The sequence below is a fragment of the Cyrtonyx montezumae genome, unplaced genomic scaffold, assembly GCF_038088225.1.
Source record: "Cyrtonyx montezumae isolate F1298 unplaced genomic scaffold, pur_monq_1.0 scaffold_7, whole genome shotgun sequence".
Classification (NCBI taxonomy): Eukaryota; Metazoa; Chordata; class Aves; order Galliformes; family Odontophoridae; genus Cyrtonyx; species Cyrtonyx montezumae.
The window spans coordinates 9,568,070-9,594,685 of NW_027072078.1; the positions used below are offsets into that span (position 1 = coordinate 9,568,070).

Here is a 26,616-nt window from a genome sequence, read left to right on the forward strand (position 1 = left end):
ATAACTACAGCAAGAGAAGTTCTAGTAAAGCACTACGAGAAATTTTCTAATGTTAATAAAAGCTAGCAAAATGCTCGAACAGGGATACTGCAGTTTGATGAGGTTCCAAGTTTGGGACTGTGTTTAAACAAACTAATAAAAAACAAAGAAACAAACAAAAGAAAACAGACTGTCCTGTCCAGTTTAATGGCCAAAACAAATGTTAGTAAACAATCTGTATTACCAACTTCTATCAGTCAGAAAACAGGCCTCTGTCAGATCTCCAACAGTAACATTTGGTATATGCTGTAGTATTCTTGGACAAAAGAGATACTTAATGAGTATGACAGGTAATTACAAGCTCTGGAATCTACTCCTGCCTATGCCAAAATAAACAATGTCTTGCTGGTCCACCCTGCAGAGTATTTATCCAGCACTTACTGAAGTCAGTGACAAGGTGTGCAGCTTTGGGAGGTAAGAGAAGTACAACCATTGAGTGGTGGCATAGAGAGAACGGTGTGGGCTCTAAGGACACCACAGCTCTCAAGGGAGGATAACTAGAACTTTTTAACCCTTCTAATAATTTGAGAAAGTTACTGATGCCTTTCTCTCATGAAATGAAATATTCTAAACAGAGCTCTTATTAACAGGTTAAGAATCACAGAAGATCAGTTATTCATCATTAGCTAGAGGAAGACTGAATTTTGTTAAGAACACAGAGAAGTCACTAGTGCTGACATTGTGAAAGAAGATCTGTAAATGCAGCTCAAACTCAGATTTCAGTGCAGAGCTGAATGCCTTTCAGAGAAGTTATTTGGCATTCTGGGCCAGAAAACCAAAAATTCCAACCCCAGAAATTCCTACTCTTTTGGAGAGTTATTAAACAGGCATTGAAACTCACCATTCTGAATGAGGGTCTGTGACCTCGTGAACCTCCCGTGGACAGCTGTCATGTGCAGTGGGCTCTTCCCATCCTTACTCTAACAAACAAAAACGTAAAAACAATCCTTTAGCGTGAAAAGATGTAACAACATGAAGTCCCTCAGTTCAACATCCCACAGCTATTCTTCACATAAAAGCTCCACTGACTTCTGAAGATTGCAGGCTTGAATCTATAGGTCACAATGAATGCAGAAGGTACAAGCATATAAGTAAAGCAGTTCCTCAGGAATAAGCAGGAAATATTTTGAGCTAAACTAGAAACTTCCAGGTGTGACATATCACTCTTGAATGTAACTACTCTCTCCCATTTAGTAGTTTTTTTTTTCCTTACTCTTTGCAACAAAAAGAATTTTAAACAAATGAACTACAAACCTAAGGAGCAGTCACAGAGATGCAAGGAATATAACTGACTTTCCAACCTGCAATTTTATTGATATATCCTAGAACATAAGCCACTCTAAAAAAAGAAAATCTGTGGTCAACTTAATCAAAACCAAGATGTCAACAAAAGACAAACAAAAAACAAGGAATGAGTATGCAAGGAAAGCTACAATGAGCTGATCGGTGTTTTGGAATCTAGAGAAAAAAACTGAGTTTGGAAAAGCTGAGGAGCTGAGAAAATAGCAAGCGACAGTTGCCTCACTACTCATATCATTTCATTTTCATTGGCATCGGCCTTTGCACTCACTGGCGAGCACCATATCTAATTTCACCTCAACAATTCAGAGTTTAAATACTACACTGACTGTCCATTGATCTCAAGGGACCTGCCAGAACTACTAGCTGCTAGAAGACCACTTTTACAGATGAGAAACTGAAACATGCACAATTGAAAGAAAAGTAGCCAAAGTCTTATTTGAACTTTTTTGAGATCTCAAGGCTTCTACCAAGTACCTTTCAGGTTCATCAAGATACATGTAACACATCTCAAAAGCATTCAGATAACCAAAACAGAATCAGGCTTTGTACACTCAGGCTTTAAAAAATGTAAAGAAACAACCTTGAGGTCTTATTTATCCAGAAAAGTCTAAAGAAACTTGGTTAGAATCAGATTTAATTAAATCCATATTCTAGGAAGAAGGAAAACACCAGAAAGAAAAATTTCCTTGACTTATTACCATTGCCCGAGTCAACATTTTGACAGAGCTCCTGGAACTAAATTTTAGTAGTGGTTTCAGGAGAGCGGCTGGCCTAGAGCTCAAGGCTGCTATTATATTTACAAAGGCACTGAATGCTCCTCTGGGAGAAGCTAATCTCATCCAAATGGTTTAATGATTAGCATTCTCAGCATCACTCTAATTCTATTTAGAACTTAAACCCTTGCTGTACTCATTACTGCAGTTTCCAGACTCCTAAGTTATGCAAAATAGGATAAAGTAAAACTGAAGATGTAAAATGCAAGTTTTACCTGAATGTTAACATCTGCCCCGTTATTCACTAGTAGTTCAAGACACAGTGCTCCATGCGTGGAGGCAGCAGCAAAATGCAAGGGAGTGAATCCATTATTATTGGGCTGATTTACATTAGCACCGTAGTCAATCAGCTCATTAACAACAGAATCCTGACCATTGTAACAGGCAATATGAAGTGCAGTATTTCCATAGATGTTCATTTCGTCAATCTAAAATGAGACAAGAAGACACAGGTAACATTACAGACATCAGCTTATCATTTTACATATTGCATCACATTCTGCAAATGGAAAAAGCTAGAGACTTGAACTGTCATAGGGCATATTTCTCACCAGCAAATTTCACTGACAAAAATATATTCTCGTAGAGCTTAATTTGGAATGCTTTACCTTCATTATCATTAACTCCTTATCATCCTGGCAATTTCTAAAAGCCAGCCAGAAGCTTCAAGCTGATAGCACGGCTAAGTAATGATGATGATGATGAAAACCCTAATAAGTCAGAAAGTTTTTTTATATAAAAATGGGAAAGATAAATAAAAAGCTCAGTCTTTAAAAAATGAATACATAAAAATACCTTCTGTTGAGCTATTATGAATAGAACCAGGCTTAAAATATCTTTCCACAGATTCTTTTTGGGAAAAGAGTGAAAGCGACTTAGTGAATGGATGGACAAATTGCACAGCCATTTACACTTCAATAAAGAAACCATTTTCAGCAATTGAGTGTTATGAAGATGTAATTAAGATTACATTACTTCTTGATCACTGACTTATAATTCAACTGCTGTTCTGTCCAGTAGGGTGAGACAAGTTGCACAAAAGACTCCAGCATGTTGTGAATACTTTTTCTACCAAAAAGATCTCAAAGACCCTATCTCTGTGGAGAAAGTGAAATTTCATGTCATTATTAGCATGATACTGCTAACAACAGGAAACACCTATTCCAGTTCAACACAGACTTCTGACATTTTTTCTGTCAGGACAAACAAGCTGGCTATACAGCTAGCAAATACAATGAACTGATTTGATATCTTTGATCAACAACCAGCACAGACTTTTCTGGTCATCTCAATGCTGTTTTGGACCACTGAGTTGATGGTTAATTTAGACCACATAATTCATCTAAGAGAAGCCTGTACTCTGAAATAAAGATTATTTGAGAGTGAAAATAATTCTTCCCCTTCTCTCCAGTAGCTAATGCAGGGAATACACAGCCTGAAGTGTAAACAGGCTGAAATGCAGCTTCATAAATTACTCCACGTACGTATTGTGAACCTCCTCTCATCATACCAAAGGGAATGCCAAGCCAAGGGAGACTTCATTATTCCACCTTCCTTTATAGGAACAGCCTATCTTTCCTTAATTCTTCAGCAAAGTGACCTGGAATTTAGTATCCATAACAGTCATTTTTATTCCAGAACTTTTCCTGGCTCTTAAACTAATAAACTACAAGAAGTATAAAGTGCTTTTCATGGTCCAGAAAACAGGAACAATTTTCTTTTAGAAGCTTCACTGATGCAGCAGCATTAGTAAGAGAAAAACAATATCTGAGTACAGAGAAACGCAGAAGTCATGAAGGGCGCATTACTACATACCTCCACCCCCAGGTTAAGGAGGTGTTTCACAATGTTTATCTGCCCATTGGATGCAGCTGCATGAAGTGGGGTGTAACCTTTCTTATCTTTACATGTCACCTCTGCACCGTGATTAATCAATAAGGCAACAACTTCCAGGTGACCTTCAAAAGATGAGAGAAAGCAGTCAGCAGGTATACGGGTATCACTTCTCACAAATTACTACTCTTCCTAACACTCTGACCCTCTCACTAACATTTCACAGTGCTCCCAGAGTTTTACAAGGCGAAAAAAAAAAGCACTTTCATAAACATTTTTAATCCTAGCTCTAAGCCTTTTCAAGAAATCCATGCAATACATATTTCCCTTTCATCAGGTGGGTCAAATTTCTTTTTACTGAGCTAGTTTTCCAGTCTTCAAAAGAACAAAAGCACATCTCTTTCCCACGTTACTCCTTATAACTATAACAGCCTGTGTTTTATTCTCCCTTTTAAAGAAAGAACAGTGAGCATGGGAGCAAGACAGTAAGACTTCCAAAACAGCATCCTGTTGAAGTTACCTGTAGATCCAATTGCTAATGCTCTTTTTTTTGTTGTTGACAATACTTAATGTCTATAATAAATTCCAAAATAAAGGTTCCTTTTTTTTCTGGCAGCACTGAGGATGCAAATATATATATATTCTAAGTGAGTGCATAATTCGATGCTAAGGCTACCAATATCATCACAAGATTTTCTACTGACTGCTGATATTCAGATGAGGTTTGTGACTTTCCAATACAAACCTAGCAAAAAATTTTCAATACAGTCTACATATGTTTTAATCTGAACTGGTGCTCTATAAACATATATTTAGCCTGCAAACTAAAATAACTGCAGCAGCCTTAAAAGTGTCACAGACTGAGAGCTGACTGCCAGACCTGTGGGATAATATGTCTCCTTTAAATTAGGGTCTCCCTATAAAATACACACAAGAAAAGCTGAGCATCTCAAAATGCAACTTATAACCCACTTGTGTCTTTAGTTTCCTCCTCCTCAAAGTTTCAAAGCATGTGTCCTGCCATCCCAGACAGTGCCTTAACCATCAAAATTAAATCAAGGAACTGAGGAACAGTCATTACTGCTTCTTATTGAAGCAGAGCTATTTTCCTTAGAATTTTATTAGAGCTATTTTCCTTAGAATTTTATTAGGTAAAGCAGACTGAAAGAGTAAAAATCATAGGAAGATGTGCGCCACCTGTGCTGCTCAGCACTTTCATGACAGAGACAGCTTTGGTCTTTACTGGCAACATCTCAATTGTCCAAATATACGTGGAATTGCACAGCACAACAGAAAAACCTTTCACCATTTCCGAGTGGTGTTCAAAGCTCACCAGCTCAAAAGCCAGATCACGTCTGCTGGCAAGTGACCTTCCATCTGCCTATGTATATCAAAACACCACAATATGCTTTTCTCACCTTTTGAAATCTCCTATTACCTCATCTCCAAAGGTGTCATAGTTAAAATTAAAAATATGATAGGTCAGGTGAAAAACCTGACAGAGGGCACACAATGTCTCATTAATTATAATCTGAATATGCTGCTTGCCCAACACAAAAGCTACTGAACAAGAGTGACCACTACCTTCTTGTTCTAGCATTCATTTCAGCATTTTTAAATAAACAATAATCCCCTGCTACTATAAAAATTACTATAACTTGAAAAGAATAATACAGTCAGATTTATTTAAACAGTATTTACTAACATTCATTTTACATTGATCAGTTGTTCTTCTCTACTCTGGAATAAAAGATGACAATTTGCTTCTAACATAAGGAATTGTCTACTTATGAATGTAAATTAAGTAGTAAAAATCATTATCACATTAATCTGCATTTTATAAAAGTTTTTTGTGAAAACAGATACAAATACAACCTGCATTTTTTCAAGTTTGATTATTCTTTAATTGAGAGTATATTTGGAATTAGGATCAGAACACAAAGGATCAGGAAACAGCAACATTAAAAGCTCACATTAATTGCATTACAACCACAGCAATGTTCTCACCACTTGCAAAACTGTAAAAGGACACTGTGCTTTTAGATCAGACAACCCTTTCCCTGCACAGCATAAATACCACTCTCATTTTCCATGTCTTATCTACCATAAAACATGCTGTTAGTTTGTCAACAGGAAATTCAGACAAGGAACAAGAAGCTGAGCCTTACCCATGTACGCAGCCCAGTGAAGAGCTCTTCTGTCCTTTTTGTCAAAAGCATTGATGTTTGCACCCTTGGCTAAGAGCAAGTTCACCATCTAGAAGCAACAAAAGCAAGTAAACAAACTCTGTATGTCAGACACACTCAATACAAGTCTTTCTAGAGATAAATTAGTGATCATAAAATCAGGCTTTTCTATAGGTGATACTGGAAATGTAGTATGGCTAAGAGCTGAAAAGCTGCTCTCTCTATTATCAGTCATGCAGTATTTAAAAATAATGAAAATCGGGCAAAACAAAAAACAAATGAACAACTTTCTTCCCCAACAAAACATTCTAACACCACAAATTACACAGATGCATAATTGCCTTCCCTTTGTACAGTGCTTTTACCACAGTACAGAGATCAGCTAACAATGACATACTTTCAATTATCACTTCTGATACACTCTACCCAAAAGCTCAGGAGCTTTATATCATGATAGTTAGATTCAAGACTCGCTTTTTTTTTTTCCAACAGTGCAGTCTTTTAAAGGCCAAATACCATCACTGTTTTACAGGAATTTCCTTCCCCCATCCTTTTAATTAAAGTATAACTGATCAACTTCCATTGTCAGAATTCTGCTGCTCCAGTTGAAGATTTCTTACTCCTTATCTAGATCTGCAAGTGAGGAACAAGCAACAAGGATCCTTTCAACTAAAGCCTACCAAAACTCATTATGCAGGGGCTTTGTTTATCAAACAATGCTTTCTCGTATAGAATCAGTATTTATTATAGAAGAGCTTACTCATACTAGGTAAGCAGAAGCAGCATATACGATCTCAAAAGCAGAAGCACATTTTCTAGAACCCTAACTGGAAAAGCAGACTGGATCTCACATATCTGAACTTTACTTCGGTATGAAATGAATCCACCAATTTTCCTGTCTTTCCATTCCGTCTCTCTTACTTTCACAGGCAGTTAAGCACAAAATAGCTCAGGACACACTTGAATTGCCAGAGCTGGGTGCACATTCAGCTCCCCAAGTCTGCACGTACATTACACTTGCATGCCAGCTCTGCACAGGCGGTTTCTTGCCACTCTCACTTCTGCAGACAGGAAACCTGGCATACAGGTTGGAAAGCAAATGGATGACTGCAATCATGGGGTTCAGTGTTATGGGGCTTAGTCTAGACCCAGACACAACAAGCCAACTATTTGAAAGGAGGAAAAAAAAGAATAAAAAATCAAAGATTAGTTATGCCATTAAACAATTCACCTCAATGTGGCCATTCAGAGCTGCATGATGCAGTGCTGTCCTCCCACCTCGGTCAGAGACATTGACGCTGCTCAGCATGGGAATGATAACTTCTGCACACTTTACTGCCTTGTTTGCAGCTGCCACATGCAAAGGGGTCTGCCAGTTTTTGTCCCGAGCATTGACATCAGCTGAGTGCTTGATCAGTACTTGCACCGCTTCCTGCAACAGCAACAGTTACAGCTATAAACAAGCAGTTCCAATAAGCATGCAGTTGACAGCTCAATGATGATGCCTATGCATTTCAATTATGCATCCCAGGCATGCCCATGAGGGATCAACATTCATCCAAGCAACATCTGTGGTTACTGCCACGGTACTGCTGATTCAAATGCCAGAGCACACGCCACTTCTGCTATCATTTAGAGCAATGTCCACAATCACAACTCTCCAATTTGATTTTAGGACATACAAAATTGTCCATGCAGGCAGCCCGACCTGTTTGGCTGATTAACCTTTGAGACCCCAGACATCACAGCCTGGCTCCATTTGAAGAAATGAAAGGATATTTGACCTCGCTCTTACATCAGTTATTTACAAACTCTTATTTACGTATCAGTTTGGACCATGAAATCATAGCAAATTGCTCTTTTATTTATAAACAGGAAAAAGGAAAAAAGTAAAAGTAAAAATAAAAGTTAAAAGTAAAAATAAAAACAACATGAGAATCACACGCAAGGGTTGACATCGTGTCCCCAGTTGCCATTAGCGTTCTTTCCCTCCCCAAGGGGTTAAAAGTGAATATTTCCCAGTGAGAAAATGTACCCTTCTCTCTCAAGAGACTGTCTCATTACAGAGTTTAACATCAGCTCTTTTCTGCTCCTTCCCATGCATCTGCCATTAAGCAAGTCAGATTAAAAAAATAAGTCTCTCTGTATATGACATTGTTTCTTCCCCTATTTTTTGTCAGAAACAAAATACAAAGGAGTCACTGGGGCCAGTAGCATTCAAGTAGCCTTGCCTGCTAGTTAACAACTCACAGCTGGGAAGCGGGAGAAACCTAGCACTACATATTCTTTTTATTCTTTTTCCATAAACTGAAAAGTTTTCTGCTAAGTCCAGCTGAAGTTTTATTAATGAATAACAAATTCATCATGTGTGTGGTTAAAGAGCCCCTTTGTATATAGAAAGGCCCAGGAGAGAGCCTGCAGTATGTATCAGGAATACATCTATTAGGAACAGTTTTTGTTCTCTGGTCTCCACTAATTTCAGCAATTTCATTTTCTATAGCCATCCCACAAAATGACATCAAACAGATTGGTTCAGTTAGTAGACAGCATCTCTCCAGGCACCAAGATTGATGTATCGTTGATGTCTCAACAGAATTTACTTTTTTCCCTTTAATTACAGCCCCGTTGTTTTAAAAACCATTTAAATGCAACACAGTGGGGACCTACCCAGCTGGGACATGAACTCAGCAGGACAATTCATGTAATTTGACTCTTGATGAAGGAAGGAAAAAGTTAGGGAGAATTTCCAAAAGTAAAGTGGTGAAGACTGAAAAGTCTAAGCTAATAATATTTAGACTGACTTCTTCATTTTCCATGTTTATACGAAGCCTGTGCATCCAGCATTTCCAGCTAGCCCACATTATCAGTGAGATATCTCCGCTCTCCCACACCATACACCTTTCCCTGCTGCCTCGCTGGGTACCAGAACTGCAAGCACAAGGGAAGAGCTTCTCATCGTGAAAACAGCTTTCGGCAGCCAAAGAGTTAAAGAGCAGGCACAAATCCACAAAAAAACATGCATTTTCAGTCAGGGTTGTGACTGAAAATAAAAACCCTGCACTCAGACACATCCAAAAAAGAAACCAAACATGCTACAATTCCTGCAGAAAGAGTGTGGCTATTTTTCAAGGTTAAAGTCTGACCTTTGTTTCTCAACACAGTTTTTTGTATTTTGCCTCATTACAGCATTCTCGTCCTATCAGATATTCCTTTCAGCGGGTTCTGGCAGCTGCCAGCAGCTGGAAGCTCAGCCAGTAGCCAAACAATGCCCGAGCTCAGCAGCAGGCCCAGGATTCCTGCCTGTGGGCCTGGCAGGCGCTGGGACTGTTAGGAAGGTGACTCACGTTCCGCCAGTCCCTGGAAGGCAGTCACAACGTGTCTGTCCGAAAACCCCTCCCCTTGGACCCAGCAGCCAACTCAGCCTGCATTGGGCTCACTCTTCGCTGAGTATGAGGGGGACAGAAAAGCCCAAGCAGTCCAGAACAGAAAGCCAAAATAATGGCACAGACATCCCTGAGATGCATTCCTGGACTTTACTGCTGCTCCTTTTTGAGATAGCAGCGGAAAAAGCGCAACGTGATGCCAGAAGACTTCTAGCTGTCTAGCAGAAGAAATACGGGCTAGCTTTCCTTTGTGCACAAATCAAAGTGGATTAACAGAAAAGCTGAAGGATGCCTTGAAATGCAATTAACGAAAACAAACAGTGCACTTTGGATCCCACATGCATCCACTCCCTCCTGGCACGCATGCAGCATGCACACGTCTGTACGGGTTGATTCCTCCTCATTTCACCGCCTACGATGATGGCCCCGCAGACCGGTGACACTACCTCACTCCAGCCAGGGTCACTCCCTGCAGCTGTCAGCAGCTCAGTGCGACCTTCTACGGTTATGCAAAGCATCCCACAGGGGGAAGTCAGCCATACCAAGGCTCAGCAGCAGCTGTAATTAGCTGGTAAAAGCTGTCCTCCGGCTGCAACACTACAGGCCCTGCACACAGCAAATGCTCACCCATTTGTCACAGTGTTGCCTGCTGCAGCTTTCAATGGTTTGCTTTCTCCTCCAGCACAGAATTTATGTTCAAAAGCAGTAATCAAATCTTACTCACTTCGCTCCTTGAAGCCACTGCTCGATGGAGAGGAGTCAGCCACATATTGTCTTTGGCATTAACACGAGCGCCTGCAAGTAAACAAGCAGAGGTTACATCCATGCCTTGGGTGCAACACGAAGAGCGTTGCCCAACTGGTTTCCTAGTAACCAGAGCAGATTTAGTCTCTCAGCTCAGCTCTTCTGGCACTCCTCTACCCTTAAAAATGTATTTCCATCACCCAGACAGATAGAATCAGACACACAATTCAAAAAGAAAGGAACTGGATAGCCTTGTTTACCAGACACAGCAGAAGCACAGTTTGATGTAGGGGATTATGTACATATGTACATACATATGCACTGATGTGTATGCATTTACAAGATTAACAGATATAGGATATCTGTTAAAATTCTGCTTCCCTGTTAAGCAGATCTTGCTGTGAAGACACGACAGGAAAGCATGCTGGCTGAGGAGGAAAAAGAATGCCTCTCCACCTCTGCATCTGCAGGCGCCCCTCAGCAGACATCAGAAGGGAAATGGAGGGCATGATCCATTTGCCTCGTGCACAGTTCAGTGCTAATGTGCACTCTGACAAAAGGCAGCTGTGCAAGGGGGTGGTTTCAGGGTCGCTTGCCAGAATAATGGATAAAAGACGAATAGTAAACAACTACTGTAGTGTTGGTTGACGGCAGAAAAAAAGGGACTCTGTACATTTGTGGGTTGAGATTTGTTTGAAAGAAATAATAAACTATCCATTGAAGAGATGCTCTAGAATAAAATGTTCAGTGGAAAAGAGCTGGGGAAACTCACTTTTTAAATGTCTGCAGATAGCAGTACTAATTTGAGAAGACTGGCATAGATAGACAAAAATTATAAGAAGCACAAGCATCATTGCCTGGATCAGCCTCTGAACTTCATGAACAAAGGGATTCTTACACCCCACTGTGCACCACAACTTAATTGCATGTAGAATCCTACAATTAATAAATCACACTCTCTGAATCAGAAATAATTTCTGAAACCTGTTTCTCAGGAATATTAAGGCGCTTGCCTCTGAATAATAGTGGATACTGGGTATTGTGCTAGGTAGTCAGAGAACAAATGAGTTATTTCAGACTACCACAGGTTAGGATACAATTTTTGGCTGGAAGAAGTAGCAAGCTGTTTTCATAATTACTGCAGCAATCAGAGGCAATATTTCACCTTAGAACTTTCTATCTGGTGGCACAATCTGCACTCCAGAGAAACACCCCAGTAAAGGTGTGTGATGGTTTCCAAGTGTTTTCTAATTAATGTGTATATAAAGCAAGGAAGCTGCTATCTTCTTTTGTCTTCCTGAGAAGGCCATTATGATCGATGCTTATCAGTATCCACTCTAAGCATGCACTGCCTGAGGTGCTCCAGAGACACATAAAGCAGCCACATCCTCTATCACCAGAGCTCCAAGGTGCCTCTTGATACACTGCTGTGATCCTATAGGGATCTGAGGGATACAAATTGCCTAGATGAATTCCTAATGACTACCATCAAATGCCTCTTTTCAGGTTTAGAAATCTATTATACATTTACCTTGCTTTTTTTTGTTTGTAATCCTTATTTTCTTTACTAAGCTTTCTTTTGCTTTATTTCTGCCTATTCACCAACTCCCACAAGCAGATGGCAGGAAATCAGAAAGGCTTATGTACAGAGAAGCGGAGTGGGAGAGAAATCAAATCATTCCTCAGTATTCAACAACTCCAATGGCAGTAGAGAATACGAAGATGACTAAAAAAACCTAGGCAAGCGTCTCTTTCAGTAGTTATTCACGCCTTTCACTGATCCACTCACCCTTCAAGAAGCTGAAGTAGAAGTCTGCCAAGAGAAGAACGAAAGAAAATAATAGAAGAAGAATGCTGCTACTATAAATAAAATAATCCATACCATGTCATCAACCTTTTCTTCTTCAGCAATTTTCCATATTCCCTTACTTCTCTGTGGTTTTGTGCTCTTTATCTGACAAACTGAAATTGCTCTTACACATCTAATTCAATACATCAGTTGAATGAATTTGTGGTTTTCAATTTTAAAAAGCTGCATAATTCAGCTCTTGCCTGTTAACAAAGCCAGTGTTTTCTGTGAACTGAGGCATATATTTTTCTGAAGAGATGTTTCAAAATGTTTCCCTTTGTACTGCCTATTTGCTTTACCAAAATTCATCTTTCAGGTTGCCATCCGTTCCTTGCAGGCAACAGCTAATGATGATCAAAGAGCTCCACCAGCACGGAGACACACCTCTAGGGACAGACAATACCTCCATTTTAAAGTGAGAACGTGGAGGCACCTGGGGAGCAATGATCACAAAGGCGTTCTCTACACTTAATGCACTTGAAGGCCCACCCTGTAGGACAGCTCTTTGAAAGCAACACAGAAATCAACTCTGAAAACAAAGTTCTCTCCAGCACATAACACCGTTCGCATCCTCCCAAGCCTTAATTTTCAAGTCACAGAGAAATTCAGTGTCTCACTCTACCATAGAGCATGTTTTTAAATCATGTTTCAGTAGACTTCCAACAATTATCTGCAAAGTTAAGTAAATTCATTTCTATTTATATATGCAAGAGGCCTACAGCTGCTATCGCTCCAGCTGCTCTCTCTGGCAGCCTTCACACTACCAGTCTACCTTGAAAAGATACACTCCTTTGAAGATATCTCTTAACATCCTTCCACGTAGCCACAGCACCCACCCACCACACAAAAAATCAACATGAAATACTCCTTCAGAGAAGAAGCCTTCCTCTTCCTCAGCCCCATCCCAGGCCTCTGAACAGGGGACCTCACACCGCAGGACCGAAGGGAGGCCTTGGCTGATGGTGTTGCTTTGTGAAGCTTAAGCAGACAGCCTGATGCATAACGTTATGGGTAAAACTAATAGAGAGAAAACTTTCCATGAAGCACTCTTCTATTATATGGCTGTGCTGTAATCCTTGAGATCTCTCACTGATGTTTGCTTTCAAGACTACAGTTAACATCTCTTTATCCTAATCAAATGATTTTCCATCCAGCATATCTGCTAAAATCCACATTCTGCAACTTAAACCTTTGAAATAAGGGATGATCAGCAAATGAAGGAGACTGTTCTTTAACCACTTAACGACATTAATAATATGCACCTTTCCAAGTCCTACTGAAACACAGCAACAGTAACACAAAAATGTTAGTAGTGACCCACCACCACACACAGAGATCCACAACATAAAGCAAAGATCAGCACAAAAAATGTAACAGAATGGCTCCAGCCAGTAGGTGGAGCTGGGACTTTCAACAGGAGAGCAACACACGCTAGATGTCAATAAAAGCACTTAAGAGCCTGAGAGCAGCTATGTAACAGAAACAAGAGGTTCGCTAGAATTTGATCAGACCTAAGTCTAAGTCACTTGCTAATTAGGGAACTGGCCTGGAGATGCCACTGTGGTCAGAGGTCAGGAATAAGAAGCCAGGTAAAAGCACACAGGTCTTGAGTCTGTCGTAAAAGAGAGAGGGGATATTCCTGGGACATCCTCCGAACTTTCTTCAGAGGGGGACACTCCTAATCCCCAAGGACTGGAGTCTGAAAGCCATGGGAAAGATAGAGAGAACCCTCCTACTCTTCAGCCTGCCATAAAATAAAAATGTATATGTGGATTCAAGTTAGGCAGTGCCATTCCCTGCTGCCTACGTGACAAGGATGGCCCGGAATCTGCCAAGCGTGTGACAGTCTTGTTGCCAAATCCGCATGCCAGGGCTTACAGGAACCTTTGCAAAGCACGCTGAGGTTTGCCCTTTTCCTCATCAATGCACAACTTAGAAAGAATGGATGTCAGTAATGCAGATATACCCCCCCGCACATAATCTGCTTGCCAAGAAGCTCAAAGCCTTCTGAAATAGTAAGGTATGGCAATACTGCCCAGATCACAGGCTCCCGGAGGGGCAGAGAACAAAGGATAAAGAACTGAGCTCACTTACTCTGCCCTCAGCACCAGACTAAGCCCAGGAAGGGAAGAGGTACAGGCACATGTGACCACAGAGCTTGGATTTATCCAGACAACTCTTCTGACATATCCATGAACGTGCCATTGTATAGAACTACATTTGTATGAGATGGCTACCGTGGTCTTTCTCCTTGACAGAAAGGAGGGGAAGAAGAAGTGCTCAAAGCTGTACATAGCCAGTTTTCATTAAGCCTGTGAAAGCAAAATCATGTAACAAGTTTCTCCAGTTTGAACCACATCCATGGATCAGATCTTTGAGCTGGTGTAAATCCACGTAGCCATGACATTTCATAGACTGAGATGATTTATAACAGTTGAGGGACCTGGCATTGCATCTCCTCTATCAGTTCCAAACATATTCCATTTTGGTGGCTAAAAAGCCATTTCTGGTATCACACCAAGCATCTGGGTAGAAGCTTTATTCATTAGATACTACAATTATTTGTGCTGTCACCAGTTCATGGGGCACAAACCTTAGACAATGCACATTTCCTTTCACTTCTCTCCTGAGCAATGGGTTGCCAGTCCTCCTAGTTTCTACTGAGGCTAAGAATACTTTTGTTTGATCCCAACAGCAAGCATTTTTGTGCTTTCACTCAGTGAAAACACCACCTCATTTTAAGTCAGTTAACAAAGCTTTTCTGCTTATATGACTTAATTTTATGATTAATCTTTTGTGAAACACTCCTATGTATTATGATTCTGGAATTAAGAAGTGAAGCAAAAGGAAGATGGTGCTGTTCTTTCTAGAGCCTAGTTCACAGATTCCAGTAACAAAAAGGTGTTCGTAACAACTCATAAACCTGCTCCTCCAAACCTGCTCTTGGATATACATACTGATATGCAATATAATGTCATGAGATATCAGTACAATGAATAAATAGAATTTGCAACATAAGATTTAATTTTGACTCATGCTGAGCTAGTAGGCAAGATTTATCACCTACTTTTTATGCTGTTGACCAGACAAACCCTACAGCCTGTGGATGACATTTTGGCAGTAAGGCACTGAACAAACTGTCCCAGAAGAACACGAGGAAATTTATTTCTTTCATTAGGAACACAATGAAAAACAAGAAGCAGAATGTACCCTGCCCTCATCAGTACATGCTGTGATGCTATTGGGATTCACAGGAGGAATCAGCAGAACTCCTTCACCTTTCTCTTTATGCAGATATGCCTGTGATGTTACTTGGGAAACTTGAAAAAAGACACACAGAAGTGGAACAGCAGTGTGTTACAAACAACGTGCATTGCAAGAACACATACACAAACTAAGTTCAACTTTTGTTTCCTAGTGAAGAAAAGACTGTTTGCATCTGACATAATATAAAAACGTCCAAGCACAACCTGCCAGCAGAGTGATTCATTGAAATCACTTTCTGCCATGAGGGTTAGAGCAAAAAAATCTGATTTATGATGGATGTCAAACTAGTTACCCTCATTAAACAATTAGACTACTGAATACATCCTCAAAAACATACAGTGAGAACACAGCTACAGCAAATTAATTCTCTTCTTCCTTCCTTCACCAATTGAAGGTTATGCTGGCTCTGTTCAAGGAAACATTTAGACTATCTGTTCCTCCATCCCTCTGTTTATTCAACAAGGAGACAAGGTCTATGCAAAATGAAAAGCAATACAGATAGAGGAGGTGAAGCAAGCAATGAAGCTGAAGACCATGAAGCAGCAGAGTCTGCAGCTGAAGAGAGACTGCAGGCACAGGGCTTTGCCACACTGACAGCTGCATTACCTATGACACCACTGCCAAGCAAAAAGGCTTGGTCCTTTTGGTCATAGGGCCCTGGACATACATATGGCTAGTGTGAGTCTGCTACATGTACCATAACCACTTTAGAGAGAAGACTGAAGCATTACTGAAATCTGTGCTAGATTATCAAAGCATCTAGGAAGGTCAAAGGCTTTGAGTAACTCAGATGTGGGAGAAGCTTCACTTGGCACTTTTACCTTGCTAGACAACAGAAAAGTTCACAGAAAGCTGGTTTTCTTCAATTTCATGGCTCCTGAACTATCTGTTCTGGGCTACAAAAGCTCTTCTATAAGCTGGATCAAGTAACCATCAGAAAATCCTTCCAGACAGAATTATTTTCAAGTTCAAGGAAGTCAGGTGTTATCTAGCAATCACAGGACTGATCTTTCTTAAATATTTTCATTTTTTAAAAATGCAAGTCATCTGCAAAGGCATTCTAATAATTTGTAAGATCAAAAATTATCACATCATATAGCAATAATCATACAGTAAGGTAGCCTGCAAGGGGTTGGAAATTTGTACCATAAGGTTCCTTTCCATCCCACACTCTTAAATCACCTGAAGCTTTACCTCTTACAGTTCTCCAGTTCAGAAAAACTCTGTCTTTAAAATTTGCAAGCATATCCAAGACATTACCATGGATTACATGTATTTCTTGAGAGACATCTGCTTTATGTTTTCTTCTGACATTCTGATCATGTTTTTTTGTCACTAAAAGAGTTTGGATTTGGAAACATTTATCATTATTTTTCACAGTGCTTACGGAAGAGAAGGTTGGCATTATATTCCCAATGAAAACTGGGAAGAAAAATCTAGAGCAAGTTAAATCGGCAGCGTCAGCACGAGAGTTTAAAATAGGGGAGTTTGAGAGTTATAGTTTAATGTTAAGATGGCACTTTAGTCTATATCTCACTCACATACACACCAGTTACGTATATAAATAAAAAAAGAGCGAGGTATTTTGAACACTCATCACCAAACCATTAATCAGGCCCCATGCATACAAACAGTTTATTTTGTTCATGATTTGGACTTCGGGGTCTTGATGGATGAAAAGCTGGATATAAGCCAGCAGTGTCCTCTTGCAGCCTGGAAGGCCAACAGCATCCTGGGCTGCATCAACAGAGGAGTGGCCAGCAGGGAGAGGGAATGGATTGTTCCCCACTACTATGCCCCTGTGCGGCCCCACCTAGAGTCCTGTACCTAGAACAGGATGCAGAGTTGTTGGGAGTGGGTCCAGAGGAAAGCCACAAAGATGATCAAAGAACTGGAGCACCTCTCCTATGAAGAAGGGAGCAGGGCTTGTTTAGCTTGGAGGAAAGAAGGCTCCAAGGGAACCTCACTGCAGTCTTCCAGTACTTGAAAGGAGCTTACAAGCAAGAGGGGGATCAACTTTTTATACGGTCTGATAGCGATAGGACAAGGGGAAATGGCTGTAAACTAAAAGAAGGCAGATTTAGGTTGGGTGTTCAGAAGTTATTTTTAATGCAGAGGGTGGTGAGGTGCTGGACCAGGTTGCCCAGAGGGGTTGTGAATGTCCCATCACTGGAAGCATTCAAGGCCAGGTTGGTTGTGATCCTGGGCAACCTGATGCTGGCAGCCCTGCACATAGTAGGGGAGTTGGAACTAAATGATCTTTACAGTCTCCTCCAACCTAAGCCATTCTATGATCTGTGTCATTAGATGACAACAGACAAGATGAGCTTTTTGGCAACCCATCAACAAAGCATTTAAACCATTACACAAAGATATTTAAGTGAATATGAGCATTTACAGAAAATATTTAATATAGTTTGGATTTGACTAGAATATCTAAAGACAATGTACAAATATAAAAAATATTGTGCATGAATTTGTGTCATATATTGTGTACATACACACATATATACACATACATACTTTTTCTATCCTAACAACATTTAATTGCCCACTCAATTTTTTTTTTGACCAGTTTCTCTTTTTTTTCCCAGAAACTACAGACAAAAAGCACGCATTTCAAAAAATCAAGTATCAAGTAGTTTCAAAGGATAACTGTTCTATCACAGATTTGCAAGTTGTTGCTTGGATACATTCTAACGCAACATTTCTGTTCTCCAAATAAACTTCCTGACGCCCTTTCTAATTCAAATACCAATTACAGTTTGTTCAAATTCATTCATAACTTTCTGCTGCTATTCTGTAATCATTTTTGCTTAAAATATATTCTTGGCTAATGCTCCAGGACTGAAGTCCACATTTCAAACATGCAGTTACATTAGCATGTCTTTGAATGTGCAAATATTATCGGTTTGTAAGTTTTACAAGTTCTTACAAACTTCTTGTTTTGTTTATTAACTTCATCCAGTCACCGTACGTTTTATAGCTATACAAAATATGTTTAATTTGGGTGTTAAGTCAGCAAACAACTGCAACCAGCTCTGCGAAATTCAAAAATTTACATTCTTGTAGATTTAAAATTAGCTTAACAGCTAATGACTGTGAGGGTTGCTATCTTACCTGACAAAATGAGAAGCTCAATGATGTCTGCATCCCCAAGAAATGACGCAACGTGAAGAGGAGTTCGCTTCTCAGCATCCTAAAAGCCAGAGACCATACTGTTACAAAACATGGCTGATGATTGTAAGCATTAGCATTAACAAGCAATGTGTTTTCACATGGTATACAGTTTTCTACAAATATTTCCATCTGTGATTAGAAGTGCAAGGTCAACCACTGAAAGAACAAAATTCAAGGTCTGAAGAAAACACTTGCAAAAATCCTCAATGTTTTGTCACTGGGTTCCACCAGACCTTACAGAGAAATTCACTTTATTCTGATATCCTTTACATATTTAGACAAAGCAAAATAAAATCTAAATTTAAATCAAATGTCCATCACATTGCATCACATCCTAAAAGCCAGAACACAGCTAAATATGATGACAGACACAGTTCTCAGGTCTCTTTTGGAAAGATTTGCTAATGAAAACTGTAGTGACATAATTCAGGTGCTTGTGGACATCAGACTTTGTAATGCAGTTTCCATCACCATCAAGAGAGGGTATCTTTGGAAGATAATCTGGAACCACACCTAGACGAGATGCAGTTCTCATAATATTGGAAGGTAATTGGACACCATTTACTCTCACTGTCTAAAACAGCCAGAAATGGACTCATACACAGTGATCAAATTTGAAGCAGTAATCAGAAAAATATTACCAATTAGGTCTGCAGCTTTAAACTCCTAAAAATTACTAATAATCTTGCATACAACTTCCAAAGCAGAGATGTTTTTTTATTTGATTTTTGCCATTTTCAGGATTAAGAAGTTATATTTTCAAGATTTCTTATAATTTAATATGAGATAAACACAGTGTTTACAAAAAACCTTTTTTACTGCTTTATTCTGATGACTCCAGAACACAGACCTTTAAAAGAAACTGCTAAATGTGAAGATGTGGGCAACAAATCACAACAACAGCTAATTCCACATCATACCACTCTACCATTGCTTTCAGTCCTAAAAGGTATTTCATTTTGGTTTCTTCACCACTAATACGTCATTTTAAGAGATGTATCAATTAAAAGTACTAAATTACAGCCTACCATCATTCAACACTGGAAACAAATTCGCCACATCCTGCAAACAATGATAGCAGAGAAACTGAACTGGTATTTACACTCTCCTCCTGAAATATCTGAGACTGTCAAGAAAAATCTCTCTTTTAACATGCCCAAGAGGTCATCAACTGCAAGCTATTTCGGACTGTCTTCAAAGTATGCTATAAATGTGAACAAATGAGCACAGCAGAATCATTTGTCATGTGAATGTTCAATATTGTTTTCCAGCCATGCAAAGCATAGAGCCACTGCTGTCCAAGAATGAGCTATCCATAATTCTTGTATGTTTTGTTTTGTTTTTCAAACATACACCATGTACATGTGTCCTCAAATTCTGCTGTCCTAGGTCAGGTGACAGATGCCTCAGAGAGCTTTACCTGCTCATATGGTCGGCAAATTACAGCAATACTGTTTTCCATTTTTTCTTTCAGAATCAGAAGCACTGGATATTTCAGGGGTCATACTCCTACAGTGTCTGCCCAGAAACCAAAAATACAACAAACTGAACTCTCTTAAATGTTCAAGTTACTATAAGAGTTGAAGCTTCACCTTGACTAATCCAACTGCACTCTGCTTGCTTATTGACCTCTGCCATTCTATCATCCACTGTGGACTAGATTTTATGGGCTGCATGAGTTCATACACTGAGATGTATGAAATACTGCTTCTGAAGTATGATATATTGCTTCTCATTGCCTATCCAAATGCTATCCACTGCACTACATTTCTTAGGATGGATGCAAGAGTTGTACAAGAAAAGAATGAGTTTTATTTATTTTTACCTTGTTAATTCTAATGCATGAATCTCTCCTAGTACAGCACAGTATTTGTAATAGTTGTCATACCTGTCAGTGATAAATTTTGCATCAGCTTCCTGCAACACTGTCAGGTCTGGCAACAGAGTTGAAACAGTCTGAAGCCGAATGCTAACAATATAAGAATAAGAAATTTTCTGTATCAAGGAACTAAGGCTATTCAGTTTTGTTGTATTCAGAAGTTTGATAATTCAGGGAGGAAAGGACAGGAAACAGAAAAGTACAACTGTTACACTGTGTTTTGGTCTGCGGTAGCATTTTAAAACCAAAGGCACACTAATGGGTCTGAAACCTGGAAAAGAACAACAGAAGGAATGCTTCCACCACTGGAGTGCTATCTAACTGTAAGTAAACTCAGCTTTTATTTTTATAAATCAATGCAAAATCCTTTCACACAGATGAGAATCAAATCTTCAGAGAAAGAAAAGCTTTCATCACAAAATTGTACTTCAGATCTAATTCTCCAAGTTTTAGGCACAAAACCCAAAACCTTTTCCATTTACCTCAGCCAGGCAAAAGTAAGTTCATCCTCACAACAACTACCAGAAGACAAAAAAAAAAATAAAAAATTAAATGAAATAAAGATGTACAGGGTGGACAAATGAGCACAAGAGACCTTTGGGCAGTGTCTTCTGGGATTCTGTGGGAAGTGCCAACAAGATGCCTGCAGCTGAGCCTTGAGAAACTCATCAGAGGAAAACTCTCAAGTTCCTGTTTATGTTGCACTCAAGGCTATGAGAAATGCAGCGGATCAGGAGCACCGCCTGCCTGTCCCACCATGCTCCTCACGTCCTCCTGAAAGCCACCAACCACTCCAGCAAGGTCTGAAGACCTCCAGGCACTGCAGCACTGGTCCAGGCATAGGGCTACAGGTGTCATTCTGTCACAGTGGCAGTAAAAGGAGCACGAACAAATATGTCACTGATGTAAAGACTGAAGGCTACAGAGATGGGAATTAAAAAGGAAATCTGTTGTTTCAGCAAGAGAGTTTGGCAGTGCCCCAAACCTGAACATTATAAGGCAAGGAAAGGGAAGGGGGGTAGGAGTGATAACAGAGTTACAAATAGCACCAAGACAAATAATCAGGCCTGCTTCAAGTGCAGCTCTTAAAGGAACGAAAGGTCAGTAAGAGACGGCAGATAAGCTAAACAATGGCTAAAAGGGAAGCTGAAACAAACACTGTCTCACCAAAACCCTATTAGGGGCTTACACCAGTTCATAGAAATGATGCAGAGTTAATGTTACTTGTACTTCTTTATTTTTCAACTACAAATAAAGGAAATCATGAATTTAACAAATCGGTGATCAAGAGCAGAAGGCCTCAACAAGAAAAGCACTCAACACATGCTTCAGCTGTTGAAGGGATCCCAGCAGCACTGATAAGGTGCACCACAGATTAAGTCCTAAGTGCTTTACTGGATCGGAGCCACAGTGTATACGGTTAGCACAACAGTGGCTCACATGAATCATACCATCCTATGCAAAATATTTGGGCACATGAAGAAATGGGCCAGCGGTTTCTCCTCAGAACAGCTCAAAGTAGGCAAAAGATTTGAACCTTTATATCAGCTGTTCAGATGAAATGATTTGGAGGATGTAATTATTTACTATTAAAATATAAGAGGGACCGCAACAGAAAATAAGAGTCAACATTCCCCTTTTGTCATGAAACTACCAGAGGAACCAGTAGAAATGGTTCAGCACAGTGCCACAGAAACAGCTTTCATGAGGTGACATCACTGGGAGCCGAGAGAAGTGTCAGGACTCCCACCACCTCCAAGTAACCTGCCACAGCCAGGAGGTCAAATAAACCAATCCAGTCAAGTACAAAGACAGAGAAAATACACTGGAAAAGTGCATCACAGGAGGCAGTATTGGATGATTGTGTTCCAGCATACAAATGGACACTTCTACTCCTGTGTCAGACTCTACCTGCACAAATTATTCACACCATGTCTTCTCATTTCTTCTTCACTTACAAAACCAGCAAAGTAAATGCACTTTTTGAAACTACAATACTTGCATTTGTCAATGATTAAAAATAGGAAGACTGCACTTCTAATTAACTGGGAAAGCACTGCGAGGAAATAAGATGGTTAGTAATATTTCTACTACTGTAACATCAGCCATAATTGATACTGCTAGTAATTATTTTATAGCAGTTATGGGAAATACAATTTCTTTTAAATTGAATTTGATAAACAATGGTTTGACAAAGATATGCAATATGCAACCTTGTTAGAAGAACAGTCTTCTAAAAGGTTTAGCCATGTACCACCTCACTGTCTGTTACTGTTGGCCTTCAATGAACAAATTCAAAAGATTTTGTGCTCATGCAGATCACATTTACGTGTTGATGGTAACATGTTACTTGAAAGTTTACAGCTTAAGTCCTGAGATTAGTACTTCAACTATTTTTGCAATGATAAATTGATTTTTTTAACCAGTTTAGAGCATTTTGTTACTTAAATCAAATGATTTTTAGAGGAAAAGCTTGGGCACCAGACCTCTTCAACTCTCTCTTGTCAATTACAGGTGGACTTACAGCCTAATAAACAGGACAAGTGTTACTATTCTGTAAAAATTTAACCCACTGACAACACAGCTGTTAGCTCATAAGAAACTGTCCTAATGTGACAAAAGAGAAGCTTTCCAAAGATCCTGAATAGGCTCCTTCAGAAGCTTTCTAACATGGCAGAAGCACTTCCAGAAGACAGTCACTTACTTCCAGGATAGTTTTATCTCCTGTGAGACTCCACAGTGCCAAAAAATAAAAATAAAAAAAGCTTGGATGAGAGCAGAGACAAGGGCCTGATTCCCAAGATGACTGAAATACCACGTGGCTTTCTCTCTTTGTCCCAAGTCAAACATGTTCCTCTAAATTAAACGACAAGCTGTTTTCCACATTAGCTATCCTAAGCATGCAAAGCCATTCACATTCAGAATCTGAAGCATGTGCACACTTGCACTGTCAAACATTTGCACCATCTCAGAAAGCATGCTTCACAATATTGCAGAAGTATATATAACTTCCATGCATGTGTGCAGGGCCTTGTAGTTTCTGCTGGTGCCATCTCCACAGATCAGCTCTGCAGGCAGCAGCAAGCAAGCAATGCCCAGGGTCTTACACCTCACCATGGCCTCAGCCTGACCCATCAGGAGCCACTGCAGCCCCACTAGTTATGCTGGTTTTGCAGCTCTGCTTGAATGGAAACAAGCCAAATTCACAGAATCACAGAATTGTGATGATTTGAATGGTCCTCTGGAGACTGTCTATTCCAGCTTCCTGCTAAAGCAGGTTCTCTACGGTGGCTCACGGAAGAAAGCATCCAGGTGGCTTTTCACCACCTCCAGATAAGGAGATTCAACAACCTCTCTGGGCAGCCTGTTCCAGTGCTCTGTCACGCTCATGTTCATGTGGAACTTCCTGTGTTCCAGTTTGAGTCCACTGCCCCTTCTTCTGTCACTGGGCACCACTGAAAAAAAGCCTGGTCCCATCCACTGACTCCCGCCCATTAGATATTTATAAGCAACGATAAAACCCTCTTTCAATTCTCCTGCCTGAAACTAACTCAGTGGACTGCACTGCGCTAGCCCATGCTCCATGCAACCTGGGAGAGCAGGATGCTGAACCCACAGGCAGCCTGGGCTTACCAGGAAAGCAGCATCTTCATCCCTCCACAACACAGCGTTGCTCACCACCAGCCACGTGTTACACTGCCCATTCCCCTGCGATGCACAACAGCACCATGTCCCCCCAAGCACAGCATGGAAATGAGGTCAGAGAGATTGCTGAATGACCTGAAAATATGCTTCTGAGCCAAGCAGCTGCAACTCACACTTTCTTGCAAAACAGACGTCAGAATTATAGCAGCACCCAGAAAGTAGCTGTTTTCATAAACACGTGCTTCCTGGTTTGGGAAGATTCTATTTATTTGACCAGGGGAGAAAAAAAAGAAAAAAAAAGTAACCTTTTAAACTGATTTGCTCTGAATTTTTTCCTCTAAGTTAAATTTTCTCTTAAGAAACATGCCTACATTTCACCCACTTTGTGTAGTTTCTCCATGGGCCTTTTCTGCCTTCCTTGAAAATTCTAAAATATAATCTATAAAACTTCAGAAATCCCCAATGGTTGCTGTAAGAAGAGTTTTACTTCCCTCTTCTACTTGCATCTGAATTATTTCAGTACTAACACAGCAAAGCAAAATGATCAACAAAGGACAAATCACTGCCAAACAGTGTCAGTTTCCTCTCACGAGAGCACCCAAGCACTAGAGAAACTAGCATGGAAGTAATTAAAAACACCCTTAAAATAGAAATGTAAGCATGTGTCAAAAATAGCCAGTCGGCAGCACAGGGGCAGAACACGCTGTCTTCTGATCTTTCTTTAGTGTCAGTTTAGGCATTTAACACTTTTCTGCAAAGACTATTCAAAACACAATCTTCAGACTTTGTATTGACTGGTATTTTTCTAATTACTACAAAGGACAAAACAGCTTCTCAGCCAGAACATTCTTGTGTCGATTGTTACTAACATAAATAGGATTCTAGGCAAAACCATTCAATTGGCTCTATTAAGTGCTATGGTGCTCATCTATAAAATACATATTCAGCTTTTAACATTGCACATGACAGATGAGAGCATCTCCCTAGCAACCATCACTAGCACACTTGCAGCCAAAGGATATAAAAACATTTGAGAAGCCTACAAATACCTTGTACAGGAAACACTTTTTGAAAGGCTAACGCAAAATACAGAGGAAAATTTAGGATTATCATGTTCAAGACAGAAGATGCTTTAAGCAAGCACTTTTAAGAAGATTTTCAAGAAAACAAGCAGTCAATGAATCACAAGGAAAGCTTTACATCAAGGTCTTCCTCCTCTGCTCAGATTCCCCTTTAAAAACAGCAGCAAATCTTTCCATCCACTTGACAGACAACTGAATAAGCTCGCCTCTCAGTTCCTTTCTGCAACTCAGATCCAGGTGTCAATATTCTGCCTGTCTGTAAAAGCTGCAGTGCCATGGCTACACCAGGCTAAAGTGCTGGAATTAGCTCTGAATAAACTAGTGGTTCTATGTCAAAGAATGTCATGAAGAAAAGGAAGGTTGAATCCAAAGTCCAGGTGTTTCCTCAAAAACACCACTCTGGACCTGTTTAATTATTCTAACCACTTTGAGAGTCGATAGACTGTAGTCCAGAGTGGCAGGATTCATTTCTAACAGTACAGATTTAAGGTAATATCAAATATTAAAGCCTAAAGAAGAAAATATGCAAAATGATAAAGTGGGGAGTTTTTTCACTGTTAGAACTCTTAACTACTACTTGCTCACAGCTGCTTACCATTGTTCTATCTAGAATAAGCCAATCTGAAGAACAGCAACTCCTCTGTGGGCAAACAGTGGCCAAGATGCTGCTTCCTTACTCTCACTGCTGAGACCTTTAGAGAAGCTTTGTTTCAAGTACAGTCAGATGCTGAATAATTTTAAGGACTCTTCAAAAAAGGAAACTCTAAATAGAGAAATATAGAAAATAAAAATAGGCAGCTTCCAACTGCTTTCATTTATTTTCTCAATATGCAAGAAAATAATGTCCTTTGGTAACCTGCACATTTGGAATCATTACCATACATTTAGAAAAATTCGAATCACCTGCTGGAGATAATTACACGTCAGACGAATAATGAGGATTCTACTCAAGCCCCGAATCTCTAACTTCAAAATATTTTGCATTCTATCACATGCTAATTGCTGAGGACATGACTAGTATTGTCACAGTGAAAGTTCACAGGCATGGTGTTTACATATTCCAGCACAAACATATCCCAAGTCACATACCAAGGCGTTGACATCCTCAGTTTTGTAGATCAACATCCGTATCTCCTCTGGATCACCACTGAAAATAGCTTGGACCAAAGGAGGCTGGTAAAACAAATAAGAAAGTACAGTGTTATGGGTTTGTTTGTTTGTTTCTTCTTTGCTTAAGAAGATAATGTGTTATTTATCCTAACACTCGCGAATGTGGTCCATACACACCGTGAGCAAGACCTCAGTACCAAGCTAACAAGAGCATCTCATCAGTAAGGGCTATCAGTTTGCTTCAGGATAACCTGAAATCACAAGTATGTTTGTACACATAATGAGTGTGTGTGCACAAACTGGGACCCCCATCCAAACAGCACTTTTGTCAACAACACAATTAG

The 26,616-nt window shown here is 39.8% G+C and overlaps 1 protein-coding gene across 4 annotated transcripts in view; it reads right to left on the bottom strand.

The window, feature by feature from the left end:
- ANKRD44 (ankyrin repeat domain 44) overlaps positions 1-26,616 on the bottom strand; it is a 111,482-nt gene that overhangs the window by 43,898 nt on the left and 40,968 nt on the right. For all 4 annotated transcript variants that reach the window (XM_065750909.1, XM_065750907.1, XM_065750908.1 and 1 more), the window contains exons 2-9: positions 26,252-26,335; positions 18,497-18,575; positions 10,241-10,311; positions 7,365-7,565; positions 6,116-6,203; positions 3,930-4,072; positions 2,330-2,542; positions 881-959 (exon numbers count right to left, since the gene is read on the bottom strand). In XM_065750909.1, coding sequence (XP_065606981.1) covers positions 881-959; positions 2,330-2,542; positions 3,930-4,072; positions 6,116-6,203; positions 7,365-7,565; positions 10,241-10,311; positions 18,497-18,575; positions 26,252-26,335 — 958 coding nt within the window. The remainder of the gene's footprint in view (positions 1-880; positions 960-2,329; positions 2,543-3,929; positions 4,073-6,115; positions 6,204-7,364; positions 7,566-10,240; positions 10,312-18,496; positions 18,576-26,251; positions 26,336-26,616) is intronic.